The sequence below is a fragment of the Manihot esculenta genome, chromosome 17, assembly GCF_001659605.2.
Source record: "Manihot esculenta cultivar AM560-2 chromosome 17, M.esculenta_v8, whole genome shotgun sequence".
Lineage (NCBI taxonomy): Eukaryota > Viridiplantae > Streptophyta > Magnoliopsida > Malpighiales > Euphorbiaceae > Manihot > Manihot esculenta.
The window spans coordinates 11,252,756-11,279,240 of NC_035177.2; the positions used below are offsets into that span (position 1 = coordinate 11,252,756).

Sequence of the window (26,485 nt, forward strand, 5' to 3'; positions counted from 1 at the left end):
AAATCAAATCATATCCCTAGAATCAATTAGGATTAGCAAATAAGTCAACAATAACTTTAAGCTCAAACCCTAGCTTCCTCCTCATTCTTTTGTCTCGGTCGATTGTTTTCTTCTATCACCTCTCTTGACTGTCGATTGCCTTATCCTTGCCAATATCGTTGTTGCCTCTCTCTTACTCACGCTCATGCTCGCAGTTGCCCTTGCCTTCGCTCTCACTCTCACGCTCGATCAAATGTTCTCTCTCGCCGTCACTCACATGGTTTTAAATAACGTAACGGCCATTATTTATAGGTTTTTGAACCAGCCGTGGCCGTTAAAGCCTGTAAATAACGGCTGGAAAATTTTGTTGTTGTAATGGCCGTTATGGCCATTACGCAAAGGTAATGGCCATTATCGGCCGTGATGTAACGGCCATAACGGCCGCTACTTTCCTTACCAGTAGTCCAACACCAGCCTTTGTATACATTATTGAAGGGGGAAAAAAACTGATTTCTCTACTTCTCTTTGGCCTTTACTCTTTCTTTACTCTACTACTTTGTGTCTTTGCCACAACCAGCAAGCCAAGCAGTCCTCCATCCAGCACTCTCTCCACTTCTCCAGAGTCCAGACTCTGGCTCTAGACTCTAGCGTTCTTCCATTCTTCCATACTTATTTCCAGCCTCCATTTCAACTTTTCAAGCTAAAAACTGTCATATTTCTCTTAAATTTTTTGATAGCAGCTTATATACTTAAATTTCTACTCAAAAACCTACCCTAAACGATCATTCTGATAGTAATAATTGAGGTAAGCTACTATATGTAATGTTTAAAATTTATGTATTTTATGTTTATTTGATATATTTGTACTTATTATTAAGTTGTATAACTTAATTTTCATTATATCTTTCAATATATTTTAATTTCATGAACTTTACAAATTTTTCCAAAAAATTTGCGTTGCAACAGGCTGTTACCGTTATGTTATGACCGTTACAGACATGTTTCTGTTACATGCGACTGCGACTGCGAACGCGGCCGCGATTGCGATTTGAAACTATGGTCACTCATGCTCTCATTGGTTTCATCATTGGTTGTCATCGGAAGCTGTGAAGTTAGTCGATGGTGTATTCTGTCATCTACAGTCTCACTGGTCTGTATTCTACAATATCCACGGGAGATTTGTGGATTTCAATATGACTTGTCACATTTGTGGACCTGGGGTTTTATGGTCTTAAGTTCTTATTTTGTGGTTTGTGTTCTATGATATACAAGGCAAATTTATGGATTTGGGTGTAATTTCTGGATTTGTATTAAACTTTTTGAGTTGTGATTGGAAATTTAATAACGTTATTAGGCTTTGCGATACTGTTTGTAGATTTTGCAATTCTGCATTTGCATTGTTGATAATGAGACGAATTTATATATATATATATATATAAATTTGTTAAACCAATCGTGGATGGGTTTGCTGCTAATTAAATTTTACTGCAAATGATGCTTTTGTTCAGTTGATGAAAAGCAAGAAACCGAATATCTGAACTGAATCAAACCGATTTTTTCAGTTCGATATAATTCAGTTATCCTCTTTAATCGGTTCGGTTCAATTTTATAATTTTAAGAAATTCGGTTTTCAGTTTTTCCGGTTCAGTTCTGTTTTGAACCGAACCGACTGAATGCTCACCCCTAATGTTCTTCTATGAAGAATTTTTAAAATATTGGATTAATGGTAAGGAGAATTCTATTTTCAGGTATTAAGGGGACAAAAATTTCATAGTGTTCTAAGTGTACTCGCTACCCAGAAAAGAAAGACATGTAAGAAGTGAAGTTTTAAGTATTAATGAAATTGCTGCTAAAAGGTAAGAAAGCATAGGAAGTCAAACCTTCATCCCTTTATAAAGAGCTCGTGATCGGCAAGAGCGGAGACAAGAATGGTCATACTCAGATTTGACATATTCCTGAAGTCGGTGAATTTTATTCCTCCGACGCCACTGTTTCCAAGACCAGGCACAAGGATAGGCAAGCACAGAAAGTATGCTGTGGACTGAACCTTCCCACCAATCATATGCAGCAACAGAGTTTATCTCATCAATAAATCTGTTAAAAGCATCTTCATACCTGCAGATCAAGAAGGCTAGCCATTATTAAAAATTGCATGAAACAGTTATCTGCTACGCTCGTTTGTGCTTCTAATCTTACTCTAAACTTCAAATCGAAGTCTTCATAGACTTCATAGTGTACTCGTAGCCATTAGGCTCATAGATGGCTTAATGTTAAAACAATATCAGAACAAGAATGGGAAAAAACTAAAGATAAAAAAAATAATTAAAAAAAGTAAACTGAAGATCAAGGCTTTAAATTGTGATTGCATTACAAGCAGTTACATCCAACAGTGTAATGGTTGTGGTCAATACTACTGCAAAACTTTTCAGAAGGTACCTTGCTAAAATAAGGGACAAATCCATAAATCGGGTAATGTGCATAAAAGAAGCAATGAAATGATAAACCAAAAAAGTGCAATGTAAATATGTCACATATTTAAACCATATTTTAGATAGTATCAGCAAGTCATTGAGTTTAATAGGGTCAAGGATTTTTTAGTAAAATGTGATGTTTCAACTGACGCCACTTGACAGGGAAACATTAGATGTCAGAATAAGACATTAATTTATGATACTATGCCCTGATGTTCTTCATGACATTAAAGTTCACTTACACAATCTCAATAATTGCATTAGGAGGAGAGTAAGGAAGATGCCAGGGTTCCCTAAAAGCATTTGGACCCATAAAGTACATTCTGTAGACGTGGCTCTGAGTTTCTTCAGCTCTAGCTCCTCGCACCTGAGGTTGAAAAGAAGCATGCATAAAAAATTGCAGTTGCTGCTTGTTTGTCCCCATTATAGCCACAGACAACATAAGTTGACAAAAAATAGTAATAATAATAATTGTTATTGATACCATACCTCTGATAGGGAAAGGAGATGTGGAAAATGGTGATGACTTTGGTGCTCAATTGAGTGTGCACCATAAGAAGATCCTGATCCAACCAATTTTATTCTCAGAGTACTCAATAACAGAGCTAGAAGCACCAAGAGGCAGGACAGAAAAAGGGAAAACGGCCAAGGACCTCCAAATGTATATATCAGTTCCTCAAGAGGAGTATAACAATTTGGCATCCTGTATTTGTCAGATATGCATCTATAGGGACAAGGTGGCTGACTAACTCCTCCTGCAATGAGTTCAAATTCAGACAACGTATGTAAAATTGAAGAGAGAGAAAACTAAATCTAAGTAGCAGACACTACACCTCGGACATATATGAAATTCGCACGATTAGGGAGACGCTCGAAAGAGCAAGGAATGCAAAGACTTTCATCAGAGCCTTCAACTTCTTTATAAGTGCCAACAGGGCATTCCTATGGATAAGTGCACAAATACATTTGCACGGGACAATAAACATAGTTAGTAATGTATACAATGAATTAAGGAAGGGGAGGTAATGATTGATAACTCAAAACTTCACAATCTAAAGAATATGTAATTCTTTCACATCATATATCGCGAAAGCAGTTGCAGCATGCTTGTAATATATTGAACAGAGCACACAGATGAAGTTTGTAGAGGGGAAATGTGAGTTAGCCTTATATAAATAAAACAGGCATTGTTAAGTTATATTGAATATGTAAAACATTACAAGAAGAAAAACATACTCCCTCTGATGCACAAAAATAGGCTTATTTCTATTTAATGTGGATTAAGAAAATGTAGCTAATATAACTAAAACAATAAATTTTATTTAGTCTTCTCCTAATATGATCATATTGCTCCATTAAAAATTAAATAACTCGGATTAATAAATTACTATTGGAACTAATAAATTTTACTTTTTTAATGCAATAATTTAGAATCCAATAAATAAACTACCATTTCAAGAAGAAAAGGGGCATATAATTTGAAACGGATAAAAATGCTAAGTAAGCCTATCTTTGTGGAATGGATGGAGTATTTAGGTATTTATGGAGATTATCAGACTCTTCCTTTCCTAACTCGGTGATTGTAGACTCAATTAACCATCAAAACATTATAAAAGAACAAATTAATAGAAGAATTGCATATCTAACCCTGCTTACATGATAGCCCATAACCAACTAATGTTAACAACAAAGGCAGATAATGAGGCAGCGGAAAAAACAGAGCAGGTACCTTACAGAATGTACCATAGAGACCTTTTGGGCATGTTTTTCCAGTAACAGTGCCGCCTTCTCCAAAAAGGCCCCCATTATTGCCAGCGCCTCCACTGTTCAATAAGATCAAGTAAAGTGCTAAAATGGGGCAATTTCTTGATTGTGATATACAACCATTAATTGTAAGGCGCTTATTCAGATGATGCATAGAAGATAGAAAAAGCTGAAAGCATTGTGATCATGCAAGGAAGTTCACATACATTAGTTGCTGGAATGCACCATGAGATCTCATATTAGATAATATGTGGTGCCAGTGTACAGATGCATTATTATTGGGTGAAGAGTAATACAATTCAAGAACCAGTCCTACACAAATTTAAAACAAAATTCATAGAAGATTAGGTGTGGAAAGAGGTCTATCATTCATACAAGTTCCTGACATATTGAAGTCAATTGTGTCAGAAATTAAAACTTAATATTGTTCTTGAAGGTCCTTCTAAAACTATAGCTGTGCTGTATTCAGAAATTCAAATCATTCATATTTCAGAAAGACATACCTACTGTTGATTGAACCACCTATACTTGCAACTGGAAAATATTCATCCCCGCTTTCTATCTTAGACCAATGAAAATGAACTCTCCCGCCCCCACCTCCACCACCACCAAGAGGACCTCCACTTCCTCCAAGGACAGATAAACATGAATTATCTGCAAGCACAAGCTCCTGGAGGAAAAGAAGAATTGTCCCGCCCGAACCTCCGCCAAGCCCACCAACCAAAGAACGATTACTATTTATTGATGCTTTATCAAAGCTTTGACCATCAGCCTTCATAGATCCGTGAAGGTCAAGCCTTAGAAGTGGCCATTGGATGGAACCCATTACTACCAATCATGAAAAGCATTAGCAAGCGTCATCCAGCAATAGTTTCATACATTATGCTATTTGGAGAAAATGCTTGAATCAAAAAGAAAAAGGTGAAAAACATTTTTAAGAGATGTCAGCTAACATAGTTGTTAAAGGAGAACAATATAATGAGGGCTTTTTTTTTTTGCAATGAAACATCACATCGATGGAAATATTACCAATCATTCCCCCTCCAACCACATTTCCATAGGACTGATCAGGACCCTCAGTTCCACTTCCCAACTCACAGGGAAGATCAGCATCACCATATTTATTACCACCATCACTCACAATCCCATTAAAATATCCTGAACCCCCTCGTCCTCCATGACCAGCTCCACTGCCAGCTCCATTAGAATAATTTCCTTTTCCAACACCTTCACTGCAACCTGAGAAGGAGACCTCTTAATGTTTAGAAGCATAAAAATGAAACATCAATTTCCACCAAGTTGTTAGCATAAACACCTTGAAGCAATTCAATAATAGAAAAGAGGGAAACAAAAAAACAAAAAAAAAAGAGGGAGAGAAGAGAGAGACAGTAATGCTAGGAAAAACTCCCTACCTAATCCAGATGAAGTAATCAAGCCACTAGTATCAACAATGATGGTTCTTGCCCTGTGGATGTGAATAATACTCCCCTTGACAATGCCACTCACAAGGAGGTCCTCCACACGACAAATCTGCCAAAAATGTGCGATTATATTTTAACAATACTAGAAGTATACGCAGCAGACTAAAAACTTCAAGCAGTGGGCCTGTGGAAAAGCTACACCCAGAGGGTGGTTTGAAGTAGAAATATACCAGCACAACATTACATAGAAACAAATCAGGATTAAAATTCAAAGCTGACCCATAAACAAAGAGAAAACAAAAACCCTGTATTATAATATGACTAATGTTTGTCACATGGTCAAAAAATATCAAAAAACACTCATAATGGTTTAAGTTGCTCAGACATGGTGGAAAATCTCCTCAAGTTTCTCAAAATAACACTGATTTGAAGAACTATACTTGTCTCTGAACATGCTCTAAACACACTAATTGAGCACAAGTCCAATATACGTCAACATAAAGAGTGAAATTTGATGTGTTCCCCAGAAAATGCAGCAGTTTAGATCAACTTCATGTTTGAGCAAGCAATTCCTGAAAGCATTAAAAATTTGTGGCTCTAGTGATTAAATTCAAAGTAATATTTCCTTTTGGCCCTTTCAACAAATTTACCCTTATATATGGAATAGGTTTTGTTGTTTGTACTCCTAATATTAAGCTATCTTCCGTACTTCATGTTCCTCTTTTTCCTATCAATCTTCTATCTGTCAATGCTATCACCAAAACTTTTAACTATAAAATTGACTTTTTTTTCCTTACCATTGTGTTTTTCAAGACCTTTAATCAACAAAAAGGATTAGCAATGATAGATTGCATGATGACTTATATTTGTTGCAAGGGAATTCTAGTTTTGCCTGTTTCAAGCTTTGAGAAGTAATAAAGATGTCTATCACGAAATAATATGGTGGCATAAGCGATTAGAGCATCTATCCTTTTTTATCCTGAAAAAATTTATCCTAGTTTCTTTTCAAGACTCGATTTGACTCATCGTTTTGTGATGCATGTGAATATGCTAAACATATCAGGAACTCTTAACTTTTGTATACTAATAAAAAATGCAATTCCTTTTATGATTATTCATTCTAATATTTAGGAATCGACTATGATGTTGGGGGATTCACTCAGACTGTCTCTTTGTCTGGTGGTCGATGGTTTCTCACTTTTATTGACTGTTTTTCTGTAACGACTTGGGTTAATGTGATAAAATCAAAGAGTGATGTTTTCAATTATTTCACAAAATGGTTTGTACTCAATTTGATACTAATATGAAATTTTTGAAAACTGACAATGGTACAGCATATATGGATAGTAGGTTATCTACTTATTTGGGGTCTCATACAATTGTCCTTACACCAATGCTCAAAATGGTGTAGCTAAGAGAAAAAATAGCCACCTATTAGAAGTTTCTAGGTCCCCTATCCTAGCGGGAATGCAATCGTAGTGGTTGCTTATCTTATTAAAAGAATGCCTCTCAAAACTTCGAATTTTAAGTCCTTTAGAAGTCTTACAAGGACATAATGCTTAGGTGTTTGGGTACGTTTATTTTCTTCATACTAGGACTGTTGGAAAACTAGATCTAAGAGCTCTTAAATGTGTTTGTTGGGTATTCTCCTACACTATCTAGGAAATATTTTGTCAGTGTGGATGTCACTTTCAGAGAGATCGAACCTTATTTCACTCCATCTCAAACACCTCTTTAGGGGGAGAGTAACGAGATGATGCCTAATTCTGTGACATTAGATAATCTCATTTAGGGGGAGAAAAATGGTACTAATGTTCAAGGGAGAACAATGGTATTGATGGGCAAGAAGAGAGTTTTGTTCCAAGAGAACAGCTAGGGCTTGGACTCAGGTGTTTCAATAAACCAGATTTAAAGAGATTCTATGAGAGAGATGGGATAGAAGAAGTCATTGTGCAATCCACTCACTGTCCAGAATCTTCCTTTTCTTTAACCCTTGATTCCACTCAGGATTTAGATAAACCTGTTCTCCAAAGAAAATATATCAAGACCTGCACTAGACATCCTATCTCTATATTTTGTTTCTTATGATGCCTTCTCACCCTTCTTAGAGCCTTTTCCTTATTTATTTCTTTTGTGTTTAGAAGGAAGCTTACAAAGGTCTTAAGTGGAAAGGAGTAATGATTAAAGAAATGAAGGCTTTGGCAAAAATGAAACTTGGGAGTTGGTCACTTCCCCATCCGGAAAGAAACTAGTTGGCCGCAAATGGGTTTTCATTTTCAAGCACAAAGTTGATTGCTCAATTGAAAGGTTCAAGACTAGATTGGTTGCAAAGGGGGTCCACTCAGACCATGGAATGAACGTCTCATGTCCTTATTGCAAAAATGAATACAATCAAAATCTTACTATCCTTTGCAGCTAACTTTGAGTGGGACTTTTAAAATTTAATTTGAAAATTGCATTCCTCCATAGGGATTTAGAGGAGGCATAGGCGTATATGGAAATTCCTCATAAATTTGCTAATAAAAAAACTCATGGAAAGGCATGTAGGCTTAAAAAGGCCTTATACGGAATAAAGCAATATTTTAGAGTGTGGTTTGATAGATTTAACAAAGCCATGATCTCTTTTGGTTATCGAGTCCAGTGTTATCAAGGCAAGAGATGACGCTAAGGCGACATAGTCTCCTATCGCCTTAGGCGAGAGGCAAAGCACGCTTTTTTGAAAAAGGCGACAGAAGCTAAAATTTTTACATATTTTAGATATATGTATATAAATACATACTAATTTATAATTAACAAACAATAAGTCATTTTTCACAAATAAAAGAGCTACAAATCACAAATCAACAACACCTATTCTAATTTCTAAATAAATAAAAATTCTCACAAATAAATGAACAATAAATCACAAATCAACAACACCCATTCTAATTTCTAAATAAACATTAACCTTCACGATTCATCACAATTCACAAATTAAGCATACCCATTTGCAATAAATAAGTAGAGAAATCAATATTTAATTTCTAAAATTCATTAACCGAATGATAAACAATTAAACATTAAAACCAAGCAAGTAAAAGTTAAAAAGAATGAAAAAGAAAAAAAAAAAACCTGCTGGTGGTGAGGACAATAGGACAACAAGAACTCAAGAAGGGAGAGAAGAGGAGGATATGGGAAATGGAAAAAGAAAAAAAAAAATTGTTCAGCTCAACTTTAGTGTTTAGATCGGCCGAAGACAGTGATGTGGAGAGGAGAATAAGATGAGGGAAAGAAGAGAGGAGAAGAAGGAGAAGGTTGGATCGGGTATGGAGTACATACCTGTTCTTAGTGCTTTTGTCGACTGGCTACTGTTTTGAATGGAGAAGGAATCAGGAGCTGGTCTAAGAGTTTTAATTTAAAACCCTTTAAAATAATTAAAAAAAAGGGTTTAGCACCAGGCGACGGCTCTCGCGCCTGGCACCTCACCAACTGAGGCGAGCGCCTCAATGGGAGGCGCCAGGCAGCGCCTTTAACAATACTGTTATCAACAGATGCTAATCATACTTTGTTCAATATGTTATTAAATAAATATTATAATATCAATTATAATGTTTTTATTGTAATTAATACTTCATATGTTTTATAAATAATTACTGGAATAAGTTTAGTTAACTTTTAGTTAAATTTTAAGATCTAAAAAATAATTCTAAATAATAATATTCAATAGAGAAAATTTTAAAATAAAATTTTATAATAAAAACAGAAAATAACTATTAATTATTAAAATTATATATTAGAACAAATACAAATTTTATGGATTTTTTATTTTGTAAAAGAAATAATAAATTAGAAATATGCAATACAAAATTTTAATTAACAAAATAAATTATGAATATTTTAATTATTTAAATTGATTTTCTTTTTCAATTTTTTCTTTACAATGGTTACTTATATCATTGTGTCCATATATGTTTAAATGGTGGAAATATAGCAGTATTGAGTGCAGTTCGTGTGGTAAAAGCTCAATGAAGGATTAAAGCAGTACTCAGGTTCCAAACTTGTAGCCATCAATAGTAATTTTTTTTAGGTTAAAGGTGAGTGATTCGATTCAAAAAATCCGACTCAACCCGTCCAATTTGCTCATTATCTGGCCTGTTCCCACCAGTTTAAACCGATTCTCTTAAATTAAGGGTTTTTAGCTCAACCAAACAGAGCCAAGATCTGGTTAAACCGGTCTTGTCAGATTTTGACAAGAATGGATGGATTTCCAGATGATAGGAGGTCAACATCATGGAGGAAATCTCGATACTTAAAGGGCAAGAAGCAACGCGTCATCAATATAGCTTAGAACTCAATACAACATAATAAAATGACATTAATTTTGTACTGTGACAATAAAGCTGCCATCAATATAGGTTATAACTCAATACAACATAATAAAATGAAGCACATACTGAACTAACTTCAGAAGAACTACTAGCTGATGTGATCATTAAAGGCCTTAACTATAGACCCATCATAACTTGGGTATATATGATACCTATATACCTATTTGAGGGGGAGTGTTGACAGTGTTGACAGATTTGGTAGTTGTATTTTTGCCCATAATTATGTGGAGACCTTAGCTTTAATTGTAGGGATTTATTGGAGAAATTATTTGTTGCTTTTATTGTAAATCTTTGGATGAGTTTTAACGTAATTAACAGTATTTCTAAAATCGAACACTTAAATCCTTACATAATCAATCCGTCCAAATTGGAGGTCCTTCCATCCATAATTCCGTTAGTCAACCAGACAAAAGAAGAATAAATATTTCAAATATCTAAAATACCATCATAAACACTTAAACCATTTCCAATATAGGTAAAAAATTTTATATTGAGTAAACTACACTTTGGTTCCTAAGTTTTAGCATAATTAACGGATCAATTCTTATATTTTTAAAACTCAATCCTTAAATCTCTTTATATTTAATCTGTCTAAAGTTACAATTCTTTCATCAATTATAGACATTAGTTCAAACCTAGTGGATGGTCAAACTTCTTCTGAAAGTACAATTTCTTCCTAAAATATTCTTTATAAAAATTTACAATCTACTTAAAGATTACTTAGTACAACTTAAAAATAGCTGAAGTTATAAGTATTTTCTAAAAGTTTTGAAATTATAAGTATTGAAGTATTTTAGTGAATGAAAATTGAAGAACAAAAAATGTTAAAAGTTAGTTAAATGAGATATTATAAACAAAAGTTAATGTGGAAATTAAGTGTTCTTTCAAATAAAAAGCGAAGGATCAAAATATTTAAATTATAATAGATAAGTACGGACTGATTATAGAGGAATTTAAGTATGCAATTTAAAAAATACATAGATTGATCCATTAGTTATGTTAAAACACAGGGACTTGAGTGTAGTTTATTCATTTAAAAAGGGTAATAAAGACATTTCTGCACTTTTAACGGCAAAAATGAATGGAGGGACCTCTAATTTGAATGGACTAATTATAAAGAGATTTAAGTATTCGGTTTTAAAAATACAGGGACCGATCCATTAATTATGCTAAAATTTAGGGACTAAAGTGTAATTTACCCTAAATTTTCTAGTTAGACTTGATTACTCTTCTATAATAGGGATGTAATTAGCTTGTAAATTGTAATATATATCAGAAATACAATTTAGAAATTCCAAAAATCTTCAGAACCAATGCTACAAATATATATCATTTTATCTAACAATTTAGGAATATAGTCCCTGAGATTGAGCTTCAGTTTAGGAATACATATATACAATTAGTTAGTTTCCTTAACAACTAAAAGTGCTTACATATATTATTGGCTATAAGCAAGGTTAGCATCCCACATAAGGTTGCCATTGTATTCGTCAAAACAAAAACATATATTAGAATCAGAAATACACTTTAAATGCAACTCTTACTTGTAGTGAAAAGGAAAGCGTATAATTAACATGGCAGTCATCTGGAGGCGTGATCAAATCTATTGGGCATGTCTGACTATGACAAAGTGATTGTGTAACCCTACATCATAAGAAACAAATAAAAGATAAACAGGGAATGTCATAATCATTTACTTAAAGAGCACAAAATATCCTTGAGCCCTGAAAAAAGTAGTCCTACTCACACATCTCTGCTAGCATCATCACCCAATGGAGCCTGTAGTATTGAACCTAGTCCAACCTGTGATGCATAGTAAGTTGTAATTAATGATTTGTTAAAAGAGAGAGAGAGAATGAGAGAGAGAGACTTGGAAGGCAAGAATGTAATGCCATAATTGGCATTGCAGTAAAAGAAGAATAGTAAAAAGGGGAAATTAGGCTTAAAGCAACCTGTTGGATAAATATCATGATCTTACTACAGGTCAACTATATAAACTATGTCTTTGTTATTTGCAAATATGCAAAAACTACATTACTAGGACTACCTCTCTTACACTATATATATACATTCCATTTGAAATCCATAACTTACTAATATACCTTTTATCAAAAGAAAAGTAATAAATTCTTCACATATTTTAACTCCAATAAAGCCAGAGTGCTATTCCAAATATCATATGAAGTCCAGTGTAATGATATACAGAACCTGTAAATGAGTATATTTCCATGTACAGGTAGCATAGTTATAGGCTAATTGTAGGAAACTAATTATAGAGATTGATACTAATTCAGTGTTATCAAAGCGTGAGGCTACACTAAGGCAAGAGGCGAGAGCAAGGCGGCACCTTTTTGAAAAAGGTGACAAAGTAAAACGTTTTTTTTATTATATTTAAATATACATGTATATATACATAAAATGTATCATCAACTATAGTTAGATTAAAATACATAAAATATAGTTGGTAATAAATTATATTTATATAATGTATAGAAGATTAATATTAATTTCTTAATATATGTTAATAAATTAATATATAAATACAAATTATAATTATTATAATTTAATTAGTATAAGTATAAATAATATATAATTAATATATAAATAATTAAATAATAATATTAACTAATAATGAAATATATAAATTTCTAAATTATGTAAATTATATACACTATATGATAGAATAATATAAGAGAATAATTTACATAATAAGTTTGATGTAAAATATAAATATAGAATATAATTGTAATATAGAATGTAGAATAATAATATAATATACATAATAAAAAATAAAATAAAAACAAAATATATAAATATAACTAAAGAAATTAATATTAATTTTCTATAAATAAACATTATTTACAAATAAATAAATATTATTTGTTATATATTACTAATATCAATATTAATATTTTATTTTCATATTACTGATATCAAGATAATTTATTACATTGCTGCTAATACTAAGGAAAAAGCTACAAAGGTGAAGAAAAATAAAAAAATTCCATGTCTTTTCTTCTTCCAAGGAGAAAAAGTGACATTTAAATATTATTAAAAGTTAAGACCACTTTCTCTTCCATGTTTAAATGTGACCAACTTCTTCTCCTCCTCCTCCTCCTCCTCAGCTTGTTCCATTTTTTTTTATATATACCATTTAAAACATAAACATTAAAAAAAAAGTAACTACCTGTTATTGGTGAGGGGCATGCCTCGCCCGCCCGTCGCCTTCCTCCCCTGAGGCGCTACTCGCCTGAGCCAGCGAGGCAAGGAAGGGTCGACTTGACTCGCCTCGCCTGGCGCCATTTTGACGCCTTAGCAACATTAGGTGATTAATTTTGGTTTTCATACAATGATCTTATAACCTGTACAAGTACCTATATATTTTCAGAGAATAGTACACAACTACTATTTCTTACAAATCTGCTCCCTTACATGGTATCAGACCCTTAGGCTCATTTTGAAGTTTCTAGGTTTCTTCTCCAAAGAACCTGTTCTCCTCTTATTATCACCATTTTGGTGATTGGGCTGCCTCACCGGCCCCCTAAGAAGATGCACAACATTGTTTTCGGCAATTCCCTGAAGGTGTCATGTGTCACTTCTGTGTTTCCGCTCCAACTTCGTGTGCCAGCATGTACAAGCATGTGGCATGTCCAACAATCCTTCTGTCAACCTTTTTGGCCACTTCCCAATGTTACTTTTGTCACTTGACTTTGCCAGTATAGAGTTTCTCTCATACCTAGTTTTGCATATTGTTAAAGGTGTGATCTCTCCTCTGGATTAAAGCACCTTCTCTTATGACCATAGTTGATGGATCAACATATAATATTTTGGCCTCTTTGGCTGTTAAGCCTACTTCTTCTACTATTTTATCATTTGTACTAAGTTTACCAACCTTGACATATATTGATGGTCTCTACATGGAATGTATGGATGCCTCCATCAATTGCCTATTCTAGTGTCCTTCTCCATTAAGCACATTGTTGATCTTTGTTTATCTATTTCTTAAAGAAACTATTCCCTCTATTTCTATTCCAATGGAGTGTGAGCATTGTCATTTTGCAAAACAACATTGAAGCTCGCTAGGATAGATCAATGAACGAGCTGAATTTGCTTTTAAATTAGTTAATTCATATGTTTGGAGACCATATCATTTTGGGTCTAAAATTGAGTTCAGATACTTTATCACTTTTGTATCATTTTGAGCTGTTTTCTCATTTTTCTTCCTGCTTTGTTGAAATTACGACTCAGTTTAATGTTTTTGTGCATATTTTGAAGGGTGATAATACTAAAGAATATATATTATTTCAAGTTTATACGATGCAACATAATATTCTTTGTCAATTTTTTTGTGTTGATACACTCTCTCAAAATGGGGTAACTGAGAGGAAGAATAGGCATCTTCTTGGAGTTGCTTGTGCTCTGCAGTTCCACATGAAAGTCCCTAACCAGTTTTGGGCTAATGTTGTTTTTACAGCATACTTTCTCATTAATCACATGCCACTTGCAACTTAGTGGTGATATTCCACACAATGCTCTCTTTTCTAATGAGCCAATGTTTTCATTGGAATTCATGATATAAAGCTTCATGCTACTAAGTTGGATCCCAAACTTTCAAGCATGTCTTTTTGGGATATTCTTATTTTCAAAAGGGGTACCGGTGTTTCTCCGGATCTCAATAAATATCTCCTCTCAACAGATATGGTATTTTAAGAGAAAATATCATTCTTCTCTACAACATGGACTTCTATGGGTCAAGTGAAGCGGATGAGTGGCTCATCTATAAAGTCACATCAAATAGTGGGATCTCCTCTAGTGCCCCTTCTCATACACAATATGATGGTGGTATTCCTCCTTGTGTTCAGCCTTCTGCATTGAGTAAACTACCGATTGTTTAAGTTTATTCCAAAAGACAAGCAACTGATGATATATATCTTGCACCAGTATTTTCTTTGTCATTGCATCCACTACCAAGTAATCTTAATCTCCCTACTTCGTAAATGTAAATACCAGTGTAAATCGCCTTACTATATTATTAATTTTATTTCTTATGATCACTTATCTCCCTCTTCTAACTCCTTAATTGCCTCTTTAGACTCTTATCTCCACACCTAAGAATGTCAAAGGGGCATTGTCTCATTCTGGTTAGCATGATGCAATGCTTGAGGAAATGAAAGCTCTGAATAACAATTATGCATCGGAACTACTAGATTTACCCCAAGGCAATAAAGTTGTAGGATGCAAATAGATTTTTGCCATCAAAATCGATCCAGATGGTTCTGTGGCCTGACTCAAGGCCCGACTTGTAATTAAAAGATATGCGCAAACTTACAAAGTAGATTATTCAGACACCTTTTTTCCTATGGCCAAATTGACTTCTGCTTATTCATATCCATATCTACTTCTCATCATTGGCTTTTACATCAGCTGGATATCAAGAATACATTTCTTCATGATAATCCTCAAGAAAAAGTGAATATGAAGCAACCACTTATATTTGTTGCTCATGAGGAGTACGGAAAAGTCTATAATTTGAAAAAATCTTTGTATGATTTGAAACAGAACCTTGTGCTTAGTTTGGCAAATTAAGTGAAGTAGTTCAAGATTTGGATTCAAAAGAGCTAGTGTGACACTAAGTCTTCTATAGACAATTAGAAGATGGCATTATTCTTCTTGTAGTGTATGATAATGACATTGTCATTATAAGGAATGATTATGCAGGGATTTTTTCTCTCAAGTCCTTGCATACTAGTTTTCATACCGACTTAGACAGCTAAAATATTTCTTAGGATTGGAAGCCTTAAGAAGTAAGAAAGGAAGTCTTTTTGCTCTTTAAATGAAGATGATTTCATGAACCACCTCCAAGACCTCATAGGTTGGCACAAAATGGGTATCATCTTCACGAGGTTGGCGTGGTGCACAAGTTTGCTCTTTCAATTAAATCAAGATGGGCATCTAAGGGGTATCTAGACAGAGAGATCTTTGTGTCGTGGGGGTGAGCTAGGTGAGAATGGTATCCCTTGCCATATTTTGGAGTGGGATGAGTTGAAGCAGGATTTCTTAGTTGTTGAGGCTCTAGTGTACCAGGGTGAACCGGGGACAGTGGTGATTTGGAGCTAGGTGTGATATGTTTTGAGATGATAATCTAGAGCTAGGTGTTGCAAGATGAGTTTCTAGGACTATGATGAAAGTGATAAACAAATAAGAGATGAGAAGAGAAATTAGGATTGAGGGTAGTTTTGGTATTAAAATTCATTCACCTTCCTTTACCAGGTTTGATTTATTGACTCAGCAAATTATGTGGACAAAATAGCTTTTAATTTGACGAAATTTAAACCCAGGGACAAAACCATTAACTTTTAAAAATAGCAGGGCATATTGTTAAATATGACATAACTCGAGAACAAAAAAAAAGTAACTTACTCTATTTGTTTTTATTCTAATTATTAGTAATTTAAGATTTTCTTTTCTATGAATTAGTAAGACAAGAAGTGTTATTTCATACAACCCTGAAAATGACTAGAGTAGTGTGGCAAGTGGCAACAAATGGGAGAGATGAGAATTCACACTCACAGAAAATGGAATGGAGAGGATGGGTTGAGGCGGCCCCTCTGTTTACTTTTGGCAATTGTTGCTGTGGGCCTGCACTCATTTAACGACTTTGGTGGTTCTTAAACCTGGAATTTCTGGTCATATGCAGCTGGTTTTTGGGCTACTAATGGATTCATTTTCTTCTTCAATTGAATTTGTGGAAACTGAACAATGAATTTACAGCAATTTTAGCACTGAATGAGTGAAATTTACAGGACTTGGAGTGAGGGAAACCAAATTGTGTGCCTATCCTAGGACATTATTGTCGCTTTTCTAATGACGTGGAGAAAAAGGAGAGTGGATATAGAGGAGGATTCTTTTAATCTGTTATGTCCAATGCTTTAGCATAGTTTTTCTTGTGAAATATATCTTCATATTATGCTTACAGCAAATCCAGTGCCTGAAATTACTGCAAAAATCTATTATAACAAGCTTGCATGCATACACGCTTGCATGCATATTGCACAAGGAAATTGTAAATCTAGAACAACCCCATCAATATTCTACTAGCAGCGGTGCTTTAACACAAAAAAATAAAAATAAAAAAGGAAAATAATTTTATTTAAAAAATGGTACTAAACAAGAATAGCAACTAAATTTTTTAAAATGAAAAAAAAAAAAAAAAAAAAAAAAAATATTGCAACACCTCTGTACACTAATGGCTTACAGTTATATTGTAAAAGAGAGACAGGGAGAGTCGCTGGCCTTTGATTGCATCACCATGACCTGTCAACCTCAGTAGCCCCTGCCCATACACCCCCAGGTTTGCATTTGAGCTAATGACAGAATTAGCCTGCAAAGGTTAAATATCAACATAGCAGCTTCAATATCTTCAATAAAGGCATACTTGATATATGCCTAAACAAGAGTTGTAGTCAATTCATAAAGATGTTAAAGCCACCATACCCGTAGAACAATCAGATTCCTGACTTCAAGGATGGAAGCAATAACAAAGGTGTTTCCACCTCCATCGATTTCAATTTTGGAGTTCCACATGAGTAACATTTTGACAGCAACTCTAAATGCACCAAATACCTTCATTTTGGGAATTGGAAATTGCAGACCATCAATGGAAAATATACACAACTACAAAGTCTTGAAGAATAGAAGTCGACTCATTCTTTATTAAGAGCTAATGCAAACTTTCTGATATGCCACATATGACAGCAAGAAACCAGTAGCAAATTTGCTGCTCACAAACTCATACTTGGTTCCTACTCTGAATAGTTACGCAAGTATCATGTAGATTTTATGTATGATGGATAGCCTAAATCCATTACAAACAGATTTTATTTATCTAGTAGTTTTTTTTTCAAATTTCCCATTATCTTATCTTATCATATTTTCAATTATCTATCCTATATCTAATGGTTGCTTATATTAGACTTCTACTTTGATTAAAAGTTCTAAAACCTCCACTGTTTTATTTTATTCAATAAAATAAGCAGATTTATTCTAAGAATTGTGAGATTGAGACCCTCTCCTTTGAGTCATGAGGTGTTAAGAGCTCCCTATAAGCTCCTTTTCTTTTAATTGTCCCATGATGCGATCCGTAATCCGGGACCACAACAACTTGGAATCAGAGTCTATCACGATGAATCCCATGATTTAACAAATTTAGAAGAGAAGTTGGACTCTTTTATACAACAATTTGATGCACGTTTGAATTTCTTAACTCAACAATGCTAAACTAGTTCAATCTTCAACAGGGGGTTGAATCAAAACTAAGATAGATCGGGTTACAGCCAACAAAATTTTGATCAATAAGCAAATAAGAGGATAGAGGTAGCTATGATGCCCTAAAATGACAAACTCGACTTTCCATTGTGCGAGAGCACAAATGCTAAATTATCATCCTACATTGTGGGATCTACAAGAGTGGGGGTAGTAGCTCATGTTTTAAAAGAACTTGATTTAGTTTCAAATGAAGTTGTCTTTGATCCAGACATCCGGGTTTGGAAAGTGGTAGGCAGTTAACAATATTATCCTGAATCTGAAGCTGCATGGAATCATACGTTTGAGCTTGAGGACAAGCTCTATTTCAGGAGGAGAGTGATGTTATGGATAATGGATAGCCTAAATCCATTATAAAACAAATTTATTTTACCTAATTGTTTCTTTTTAGATTTCCCATTATCTTACCTAATTATATTTTCTATTATTAATGGTTGTTTGTATTAGACTTCTACTTTGATTAGAAGTTTTAGAACCTCCACTATAAAAGGAGTTTACTTTATTCAATAAAACAAGTAAATTTATTCTAAGAATTATGAGATTGAGATTCTCTCCTTTTTAAGTTTTGAGGTGTTAAGAGCTCCCTCTAACGAGCTCCTTTCCTATCAATCATCCCATGACGCGATCCATGACCCGGACCATAACAGTAGCAATGTGATTGGACATTTATTTTATATCTATTTTTTGAAATTTATAGTATTCCTTTTATGCAATATGCTGTCTCTATGGGCATGTAGTGTATTATATTTATTTCATTTCCATTTTATTCATGTCAGAAGTATGTATATTAATGTATAAAATATCCATTTCCCTATCAAAAATTGGTTAAAAGTATTGAAGAAAGATCACTAAATTACTTGTATATAACGGACAATTAGAAGAAACATCACAGTATCTCCAGCAAACATGCCTTTATTATGGAATCACTCATCAGAAGTTCTTCTGCCACAAGCTCAAATTCTGATACTGGGTACGCAGACAATCCAAAGACAATACTACCTCCACGATATACACCAAGTTGGCCCCTGACCTTCACATTCAAAGAGTAAAAAGATTGTTTAATACCATGCTTCAGGATGGGGAAGTCATTAAGCACAACAAAAAAACATAAAAACAAAGATCATATAGCAGAGAAGAAAAGTAACAAGGGAAGATGCATGAGGATATTTCATCCAGAAACTACTCAAATACAAAGTAGAATCATCAATAATATAAAAAATAGTAGAAACAACTGCATCAATGGTAAAGTATGGAAACATAAATGTCCAAGAATCTTATGCCCCCACTAACAGAAAATCCTAATTTAATCTCATTAAATTGATGTCCAGGAAGTGAAGCATCAAGTGGGGAGGGACTTGAGAAACTCTTTGATGGTGAAGATATCTTTATTTATCCAACTGAATAATAAAATGGACTTAAGAATGCTTTACTTCATTAAACCATGCTACCAATCACAAAGATTGTTCTCTTAACAACAATGGATCCCAAAAGGAAGCTTATTACGTTACAAAAATAACAACCATTGAATCTTATTGTGCTAGCTCGGTTGAAAAGCTTCAAAATCTATAATGGAAAACAAAACACATTCTAGAGAATGTAGTAAAAGAGTGAGAAATGAGAAGAGTAGATGCTCCTAAATAACAAAGGTTGTGCTCTTAATAATCTTGGATCCAAAAAGGAAGCTTATTGTGCTAGGTCAGTCAACAAGCTTCACAATCTACAACAGAAATAGAACTCATGCTAGTGAATGTAGTGAAAGAAGAGTGGTAAAAGAACATCAGTATGGTCAAGGCAAAATTAAACTCCAGAAACTGAACCCGTTTTTAAGTCTAAATCAAGCATAAGGTGAGTAAAAAGTGGGATTGCATGTATATCAATATGGAAATGTCCATGCGGGCAAGTCGGACCAGCAACTACTACTCTGGAATATCATCTGTCAAAGGAGCATATGCCACTACTGACTAACAAGAAGTACAGTGAACTGAGAAACACTAGCATGTCCAAGAGTTACATTTTGCACAGAGTTTCATTTGAAAGATTACATGCATTATTCCTAGGTACAAGCTTCCAGAGACAACATATTCAAATACTAGAAAGTCTTTATATTAACACTCTTTTAACAGGTATGTAGATGAAAAATAATTGATCAATTCATGCAAAAAGCATTGGACTTGATTAAGGAGAAGATCAGGAAACCTGCACTCTCGTCCAAAGCAGCGGAACCAAAACTTTTGCATTGTTCTCCACAAAAACATTTGACCACAGAGGTGTAGTAGGAAAATCAAGTAAAGGGGTTTCTGTTTCTGTTGTCACATTGTCATTGCCAACTCTTAAACTCAGCAAATCTGCATTAAAGAATGTTCCAGCTGCACCAGAATTTGTAGGACAACCAAGACTCAGGCCACCTGTCCCCAAGAAAGCATATAGTTAACCTCAAAAGACAATCATAAAAGTAGCAGCCCGCAAGAAATCTCTACATAATCTAATCTACTGATTGCAATAGGGTTTCATAATAGGCTTTGCTCTCACATCAGAAAGATTGGTCAGCTAAAAGGAAATACTACAAGTCAAAAGTCAAACTGCACCATGAACAAGATATGTGACAAAGAACATTTCATGTAAGTTGCAGTCAATAGAACAACCCTAGTCTGCTTTTATTAAATCACTAAAGGACATCCTTTAGCCCCAATTATTGTTTCTAGGACTTCAGCCAAAAAATAAAAATAAAAGTAAAAAAAAAAAAAAGAAATTAACCTTTCTTTTTTGTTATTAATTGAATTATTTTCTTTAAATAAACTTTTGAATATGCACTATGTAAGATTAAAAGCACATCAAATACTTTTTACATAAGAGAATCATTTAGCAGCTGACTAAAACTAAATGGTCAATTGTGGTTTCTACTACCAGTTGCAGAAATAAGCTCAGTACAAACCATGAACAGTAACCTTCACATCTTCCTGTATGCTGTAACAGTCAAGAGAAATTCTTCCTCCACCACCTCCACCCCTTCCCTTCCCACCTGCTGTGCTTATAATACCATATCCCTTCCTATGCAATTCAATATCATACAAAAGTCAAATAAAATCAGTGAACACATGATTCGAAGGTAACATACAAATATCTGTATTAGAAATAATGGGCAGAAAAGGAATAAATTGTCTGATTCAAGCATCTCATTATAACTCCTTTTTCTCATCTTGTCATGTAACAAATAGTGATAAAAAAATTTCTAAATGCTCAGAGAAACTAACTGAAAACAGAAAAACAAAAAATTTAACTTACTATTTGTTGACAATAAGACACAAAAACTAACTTAAACATGAAAAGATATATGTAAAAATATATCTGAGCTGCTTATAAGCTTAGGTCCTATGGATTGTACTAAAATAATTGTAGTTATCCTTTTACACTGAAATTTTGTCAAGATAGGTAGAAATAAAGAGCATCCAAAGTAGAGAACAAGACATTCATGTATTCCACCCAAAACTAGCAAACAAGACAAAAATACATGACTAAAACACTTAACAACACTCCAACCAAACTCGGGAGGTGATTGGCACAAATAGAAGCTAATAAAATTACCTAGTCCCATAACAGATTGAAGAAAAACATTTGGATTTTGAAAATGCATGCGTTCATTTCCATCCAAAACAACCGGGGAAAAAGTCCCAAATAACTGACATCTCTTCTACCACCAAAAAAGTCTGATGAATCCAAAGTCCAAACATAAGCAGGTCTCCTTGTAAGAATCAAAAAAGAAGTTGCAAATATCCCAAGCCACCTCATGATATAAGAACAAACATGAATGAGACATGCTATACCTACAACATTTGATGCATCTATTGGAGACAGAGCCTTAGTGATCTGCCTTTTTCACATCACTGCATTAAGAAATGCATTTGAAACCCACTTGCCCTACTTATATACGCCCTTCATTCATCATTAGAAAAATAAAGAAATGGCCAATAAGTGAGACACAAAAAAATAACAAGGATCACTTAAAAAGAAAGTAGCCAAAAGATTATAGTAGAAGATGCCACTGCAGGCTTATGCCAAAGATGTTTTTGGGACCAAGATTGCAGAGGCCATTGGATGGCTATGCAAAGTTAATGAGAAAAATAGAAAAGAGAAAGAAGAAAAATATCCAGATAAATAAGCCTTAAAATTTAGAAATCAACCCCAGAAAATCAAAACTACATTAATTAAAGAACAGTCATTCATTTAAGAGTAAATCAGTAATCATAAACTTTCAAGATTCCATGTTCATCTATGACCAAGTACTGACTACAATGAAAACTTAACCAACACAGATCTGAGAAAAAAGAAAGGGACTTCAAGAGACCTAAAAATTCATTGGAACCCTACATCATGAAACATCTTCATTACACTGCTCAATCTCTTGATGACTATGGAGCATGATATGTACCATGTTTGAAGTTGCACGTGTGCTAATATGGAGCTTGCATGTCAATTAGTTTAAAACATACACACACACTTCCACCAGAAAAAGTTTATGGGATTAGAATCTTTTTTCCAGGATTACTTTGGCAGCAACTAATTCACCTAATTGCGAGTAGCTGCCCAAGAACTGAGTTGACAGCACTATTGTTATGGAAATAGTGGAGTGGATTTCATGAAATACAGAGAACAATTCTTTCATTGTTCTTGCAAACTATGGTTGCACGCGTGCACACACACACACACACACACGCTATTTCATGATCATGCATGTATAGTATAGATGTATTTGAGGTAAATGGGTTAACCTATATTTGAGGGAAGGATCACAATTTGACATCCTAGTAAACTTTTGTACTCAAGTTATATTAAAACTATTGGTGAACAACTATGGTTGAGAATCGACGAGATTCATATAATTTGACAAAGAGCAACATCACCAATTGATTTTGAAAGCAACAGGGCGCCAGAGTATGCTTCAATCTGGTGATCCTGACTTCTGTTTTGATTTTTTTTTTTCTTTCACAGCTTCAGTTTTGATATTATTGGAGTAAGTTCTGCAAAAGGCTGCATTTTGATAGTCCTAATAGTGACTCCCGCTTAGTTGTTCAATTAGCAGTCACTAACAACCAACAGATAAAAAAATTACCCAAAGAGAAAGCAGATAAGCACAAGTAATTTATCCATTCAGTTAGTGTGTACTCACAACTTTACAGCATGTATAAAGATACTTCCACCAGAACCACCTCCCCTGTTCAATCCCCCATCCCCACCTTCTGCAGTGACAGATCCATTCAAGTATAGTAGCTCCCTCACTTGAAGCTTGACACGTCCTCCACCATTCCCTCCAAATTTATTGTCAAGAGAAGAGCCACCACCCTTACTCCCATAGCTCCACGGCTCAGCTAAAGTTGACCAAGCATAAACATCACCACCCCAATTATTTGTCTTATTCTTTGTCAGGCAGGAAGCACCACGACCACCGTGACCTCCACCAGCTCCATCATACCCAACTGGTGTACCACTAGTTTGAGGAGGTGGCAATCCCCCTAAGGCAGTTGTATTTATGGTAGAATCACGTTCCATGGTCAAGTTAGCAGCAGCAAAAACAACTGATCCAGCAACAATAGCTGCATACCGACCAATGTTAACACTGCCAGTCATATTAAAAGTAATCATACAGCCTTCTATGGGACAGACAATTGAAACATGGGGGAGTATCTCCAGGTTTCCTGTACCATATATATAGTGATCAGAATTTAATTGCAAGTTTGAATTTAGCAAGCATGTGGTATTAAATGATCCAACTCCTTCTAGGTCCTCACAAGATACAGAATTGTTGAATGGGGAAGAAAATTCCTTTGCTTTGGCATTGTAGGACATGCCACTTCTAGAATCATCACTTAAAATTGAACCAGAGTTATGCAGCCAATTTCCTGACCAACCCCCACCTCTATACTGCCCCGAATTAAGACAGAGAGTAGATATACAAAGATGTCCCAGAAGAACGCACCAGCAAAGATATCCTTGAACCAGAAAAGGACACATTACCACCCGCAATAACCCAAGTTCAGGAGGCTATCACCTGCACATAAATTGTGGGTCCCAAAGCCGCAAGCAGTTCAGTAAGGTCATATACTTGTCCGTTAAGGTCATTAATAACCCAGCTGTCTGGAGATTCAGTTTTTCTTATAGCAAAGCACTCCTAAGGCTTAGTGCCAGTGAATCTTAACCTGCCAACAAGGCCATCAATCTATGGTTAAAGAATATGTGAAAATGAAATATAAAGAAACATTGATCTCCCAAAGAATGTAATTTTCCATTTAGCAAATCGGAGGATGAAATTGAAATAGGTTTCAATACTGATTATAATATTGGAACAAAGCCCAATAACTAACCCTAAATAACAATAGAAAATTTTACAACAAGAAGCAATAATTCAAGCAATTTGAAGATAATCTTACCAAAAACACCACAAATAAGTATCTTTTTTGGTCCCAGAAAAAAGTATACTATCATGTGCTACATGCCATATAATTCTGTTTCTTTCTCTTTTTCTCTAATACCCACCACAAGGAACAATCTCTCTCACCACATTATAAGAAAATTTCCCACCCCCTCAAAGCTCCTGCATCCTAATCATATTTGTATATCATTATTGATTATACTATGTATTAAGAAGACTACAGATCTTGTCCATCACAGCTACTGCAGCATCAAAATAATATTTCTTTGCTGTTCAGCCTTATTACTTCTAATTCCGTCTATCTAGTAACTATTCTGCATCCTTAATCATTACTACAGAGTTGAGAATTGACACCATTCATCTTGAATATTCAACATACCATCACCATGGACTTCTTTAACATAATTAGATGATAGGTAGTAAAAAGCACATTAAGGAATTATAGATAAGTATCAACGCAAAGATGGTATACACGAGTGCCATTTTGCACCCGTTTCCCCATAATTCATAAATCATATTACAACCACTTAGCTCTACATCATGATGTTTCTCCATATGCAACAACCTCATTAATTGACACAATTTTCCTATCATAATCAACTTTCTTGAAGTCTTTTCCAAGCTTCTCTACCACTAAACATAATACAACAAGCACCAATCCATTTTTCATTTTTTGGTTGTATGATCAATACTATTAACACTCTATATCTCACAGCATTGCAAAATAACTGATCGATCATGCAAAATCTATCACTGTTCGAATATCAAAAAACAAAATTCTACACATGAATGTCTAACCTAACAAGCTAATACATACTATACAAATACACGTATGCATAATTACAAATAAAATATGCACGCATATACTGATTTTGTCAGTAATTCTTACTGAAATCAAAAGAGCATGTCGTACACTACAGTTCTACACAGAAAACACAATCGATCTTGTCATTTCAACTATGAAATTCAAATTTCCACAAGGAAAAATCAAACAACGCAGCCAAAATCAAACCGAAACAGCTAAATCTCGCAATCAATATTTAAAGCTCAAAGCGAACTCCAAGTCAGAGAGATACAGAGATAGAGAGAGAGAATACCGTTTAGAGAGAGAGGGAGCAGTGGAAATTATAGTGAATCTCCGGATGAAGATTAAACGGTTCCTACTTTCTACTTTGTCTCTTTGCTTCCTTCGCTTTCCTTCGTTTATTATTTTATTTCAATATTAAATTACAGCGAGCTCAGAGAGAGAGAGAGAGAGAGAGAGAGAGAGAGTGGAGGAGTCGCTTACAAGTCCAAGCTACGTTTTTTTTTCTGCATTGCTGGACTCTGACAGAGACTTACGCGTGTTTTTTTATATTAGTGTGTCCCTGATCGGATTCTCCCCTAATGTTTCCGAAAACTACGAATTTGCCATTCTGTTGAACCCGTTCTGTTAGCAAATAATCTTATGTGTATTCTTCTGACATGGTAATTAAATTAATACATTAATACTAATATACTCTGATGATAAGAGTATTTTTTAACTTAATTAATTTTGTGTTTTTATAATTTATTCTAATTAATTAAAATATTAATATAATTTTAAAAAAATATTTTTATATTTTTATATTTTTATTTTATTAACTAAAAACTGACAACCATCAATTTTTACATTTTTTTCCATTAATTAACAGAAAAGAAAATTTAAATAACCTTATTTTATTTTTGTTGGAGTTAGAACACAATTCTGTTTCCAAA

At 34.2% G+C, this 26,485-nt stretch overlaps 1 protein-coding gene across 3 annotated transcripts in view; it reads right to left on the minus strand.

Annotated features, from left to right (window-relative positions):
* LOC110604465 overlaps positions 1-26,058 on the minus strand; it is a 45,230-nt gene extending 19,172 nt beyond the window's left edge. For 2 of the 3 annotated variants that reach the window (XM_021742636.2, XM_021742638.2), the window contains exons 1-17: positions 25,846-26,058; positions 23,489-24,515; positions 21,257-21,372; positions 20,521-20,729; positions 19,235-19,354; positions 17,497-17,625; positions 17,258-17,383; positions 11,750-11,805; positions 11,547-11,646; positions 5,627-5,744; positions 5,244-5,453; positions 4,718-5,042; positions 4,180-4,273; positions 3,284-3,392; positions 2,940-3,205; positions 2,693-2,817; positions 1,860-2,094 (exon numbers count right to left, since the gene is read on the minus strand). In XM_021742636.2, the coding sequence (XP_021598328.1) occupies positions 1,860-2,094; positions 2,693-2,817; positions 2,940-3,205; positions 3,284-3,392; positions 4,180-4,273; positions 4,718-5,042; positions 5,244-5,453; positions 5,627-5,744; positions 11,547-11,646; positions 11,750-11,805; positions 17,258-17,383; positions 17,497-17,625; positions 19,235-19,354; positions 20,521-20,729; positions 21,257-21,372; positions 23,489-24,330 (3,180 nt within the window). In that variant the 5' untranslated portion in view covers positions 24,331-24,515; positions 25,846-26,058. The other variant, XM_021742637.2, reaches the window with a different exon arrangement.
* Positions 26,059-26,485: the final 427 nt, after the last annotated feature.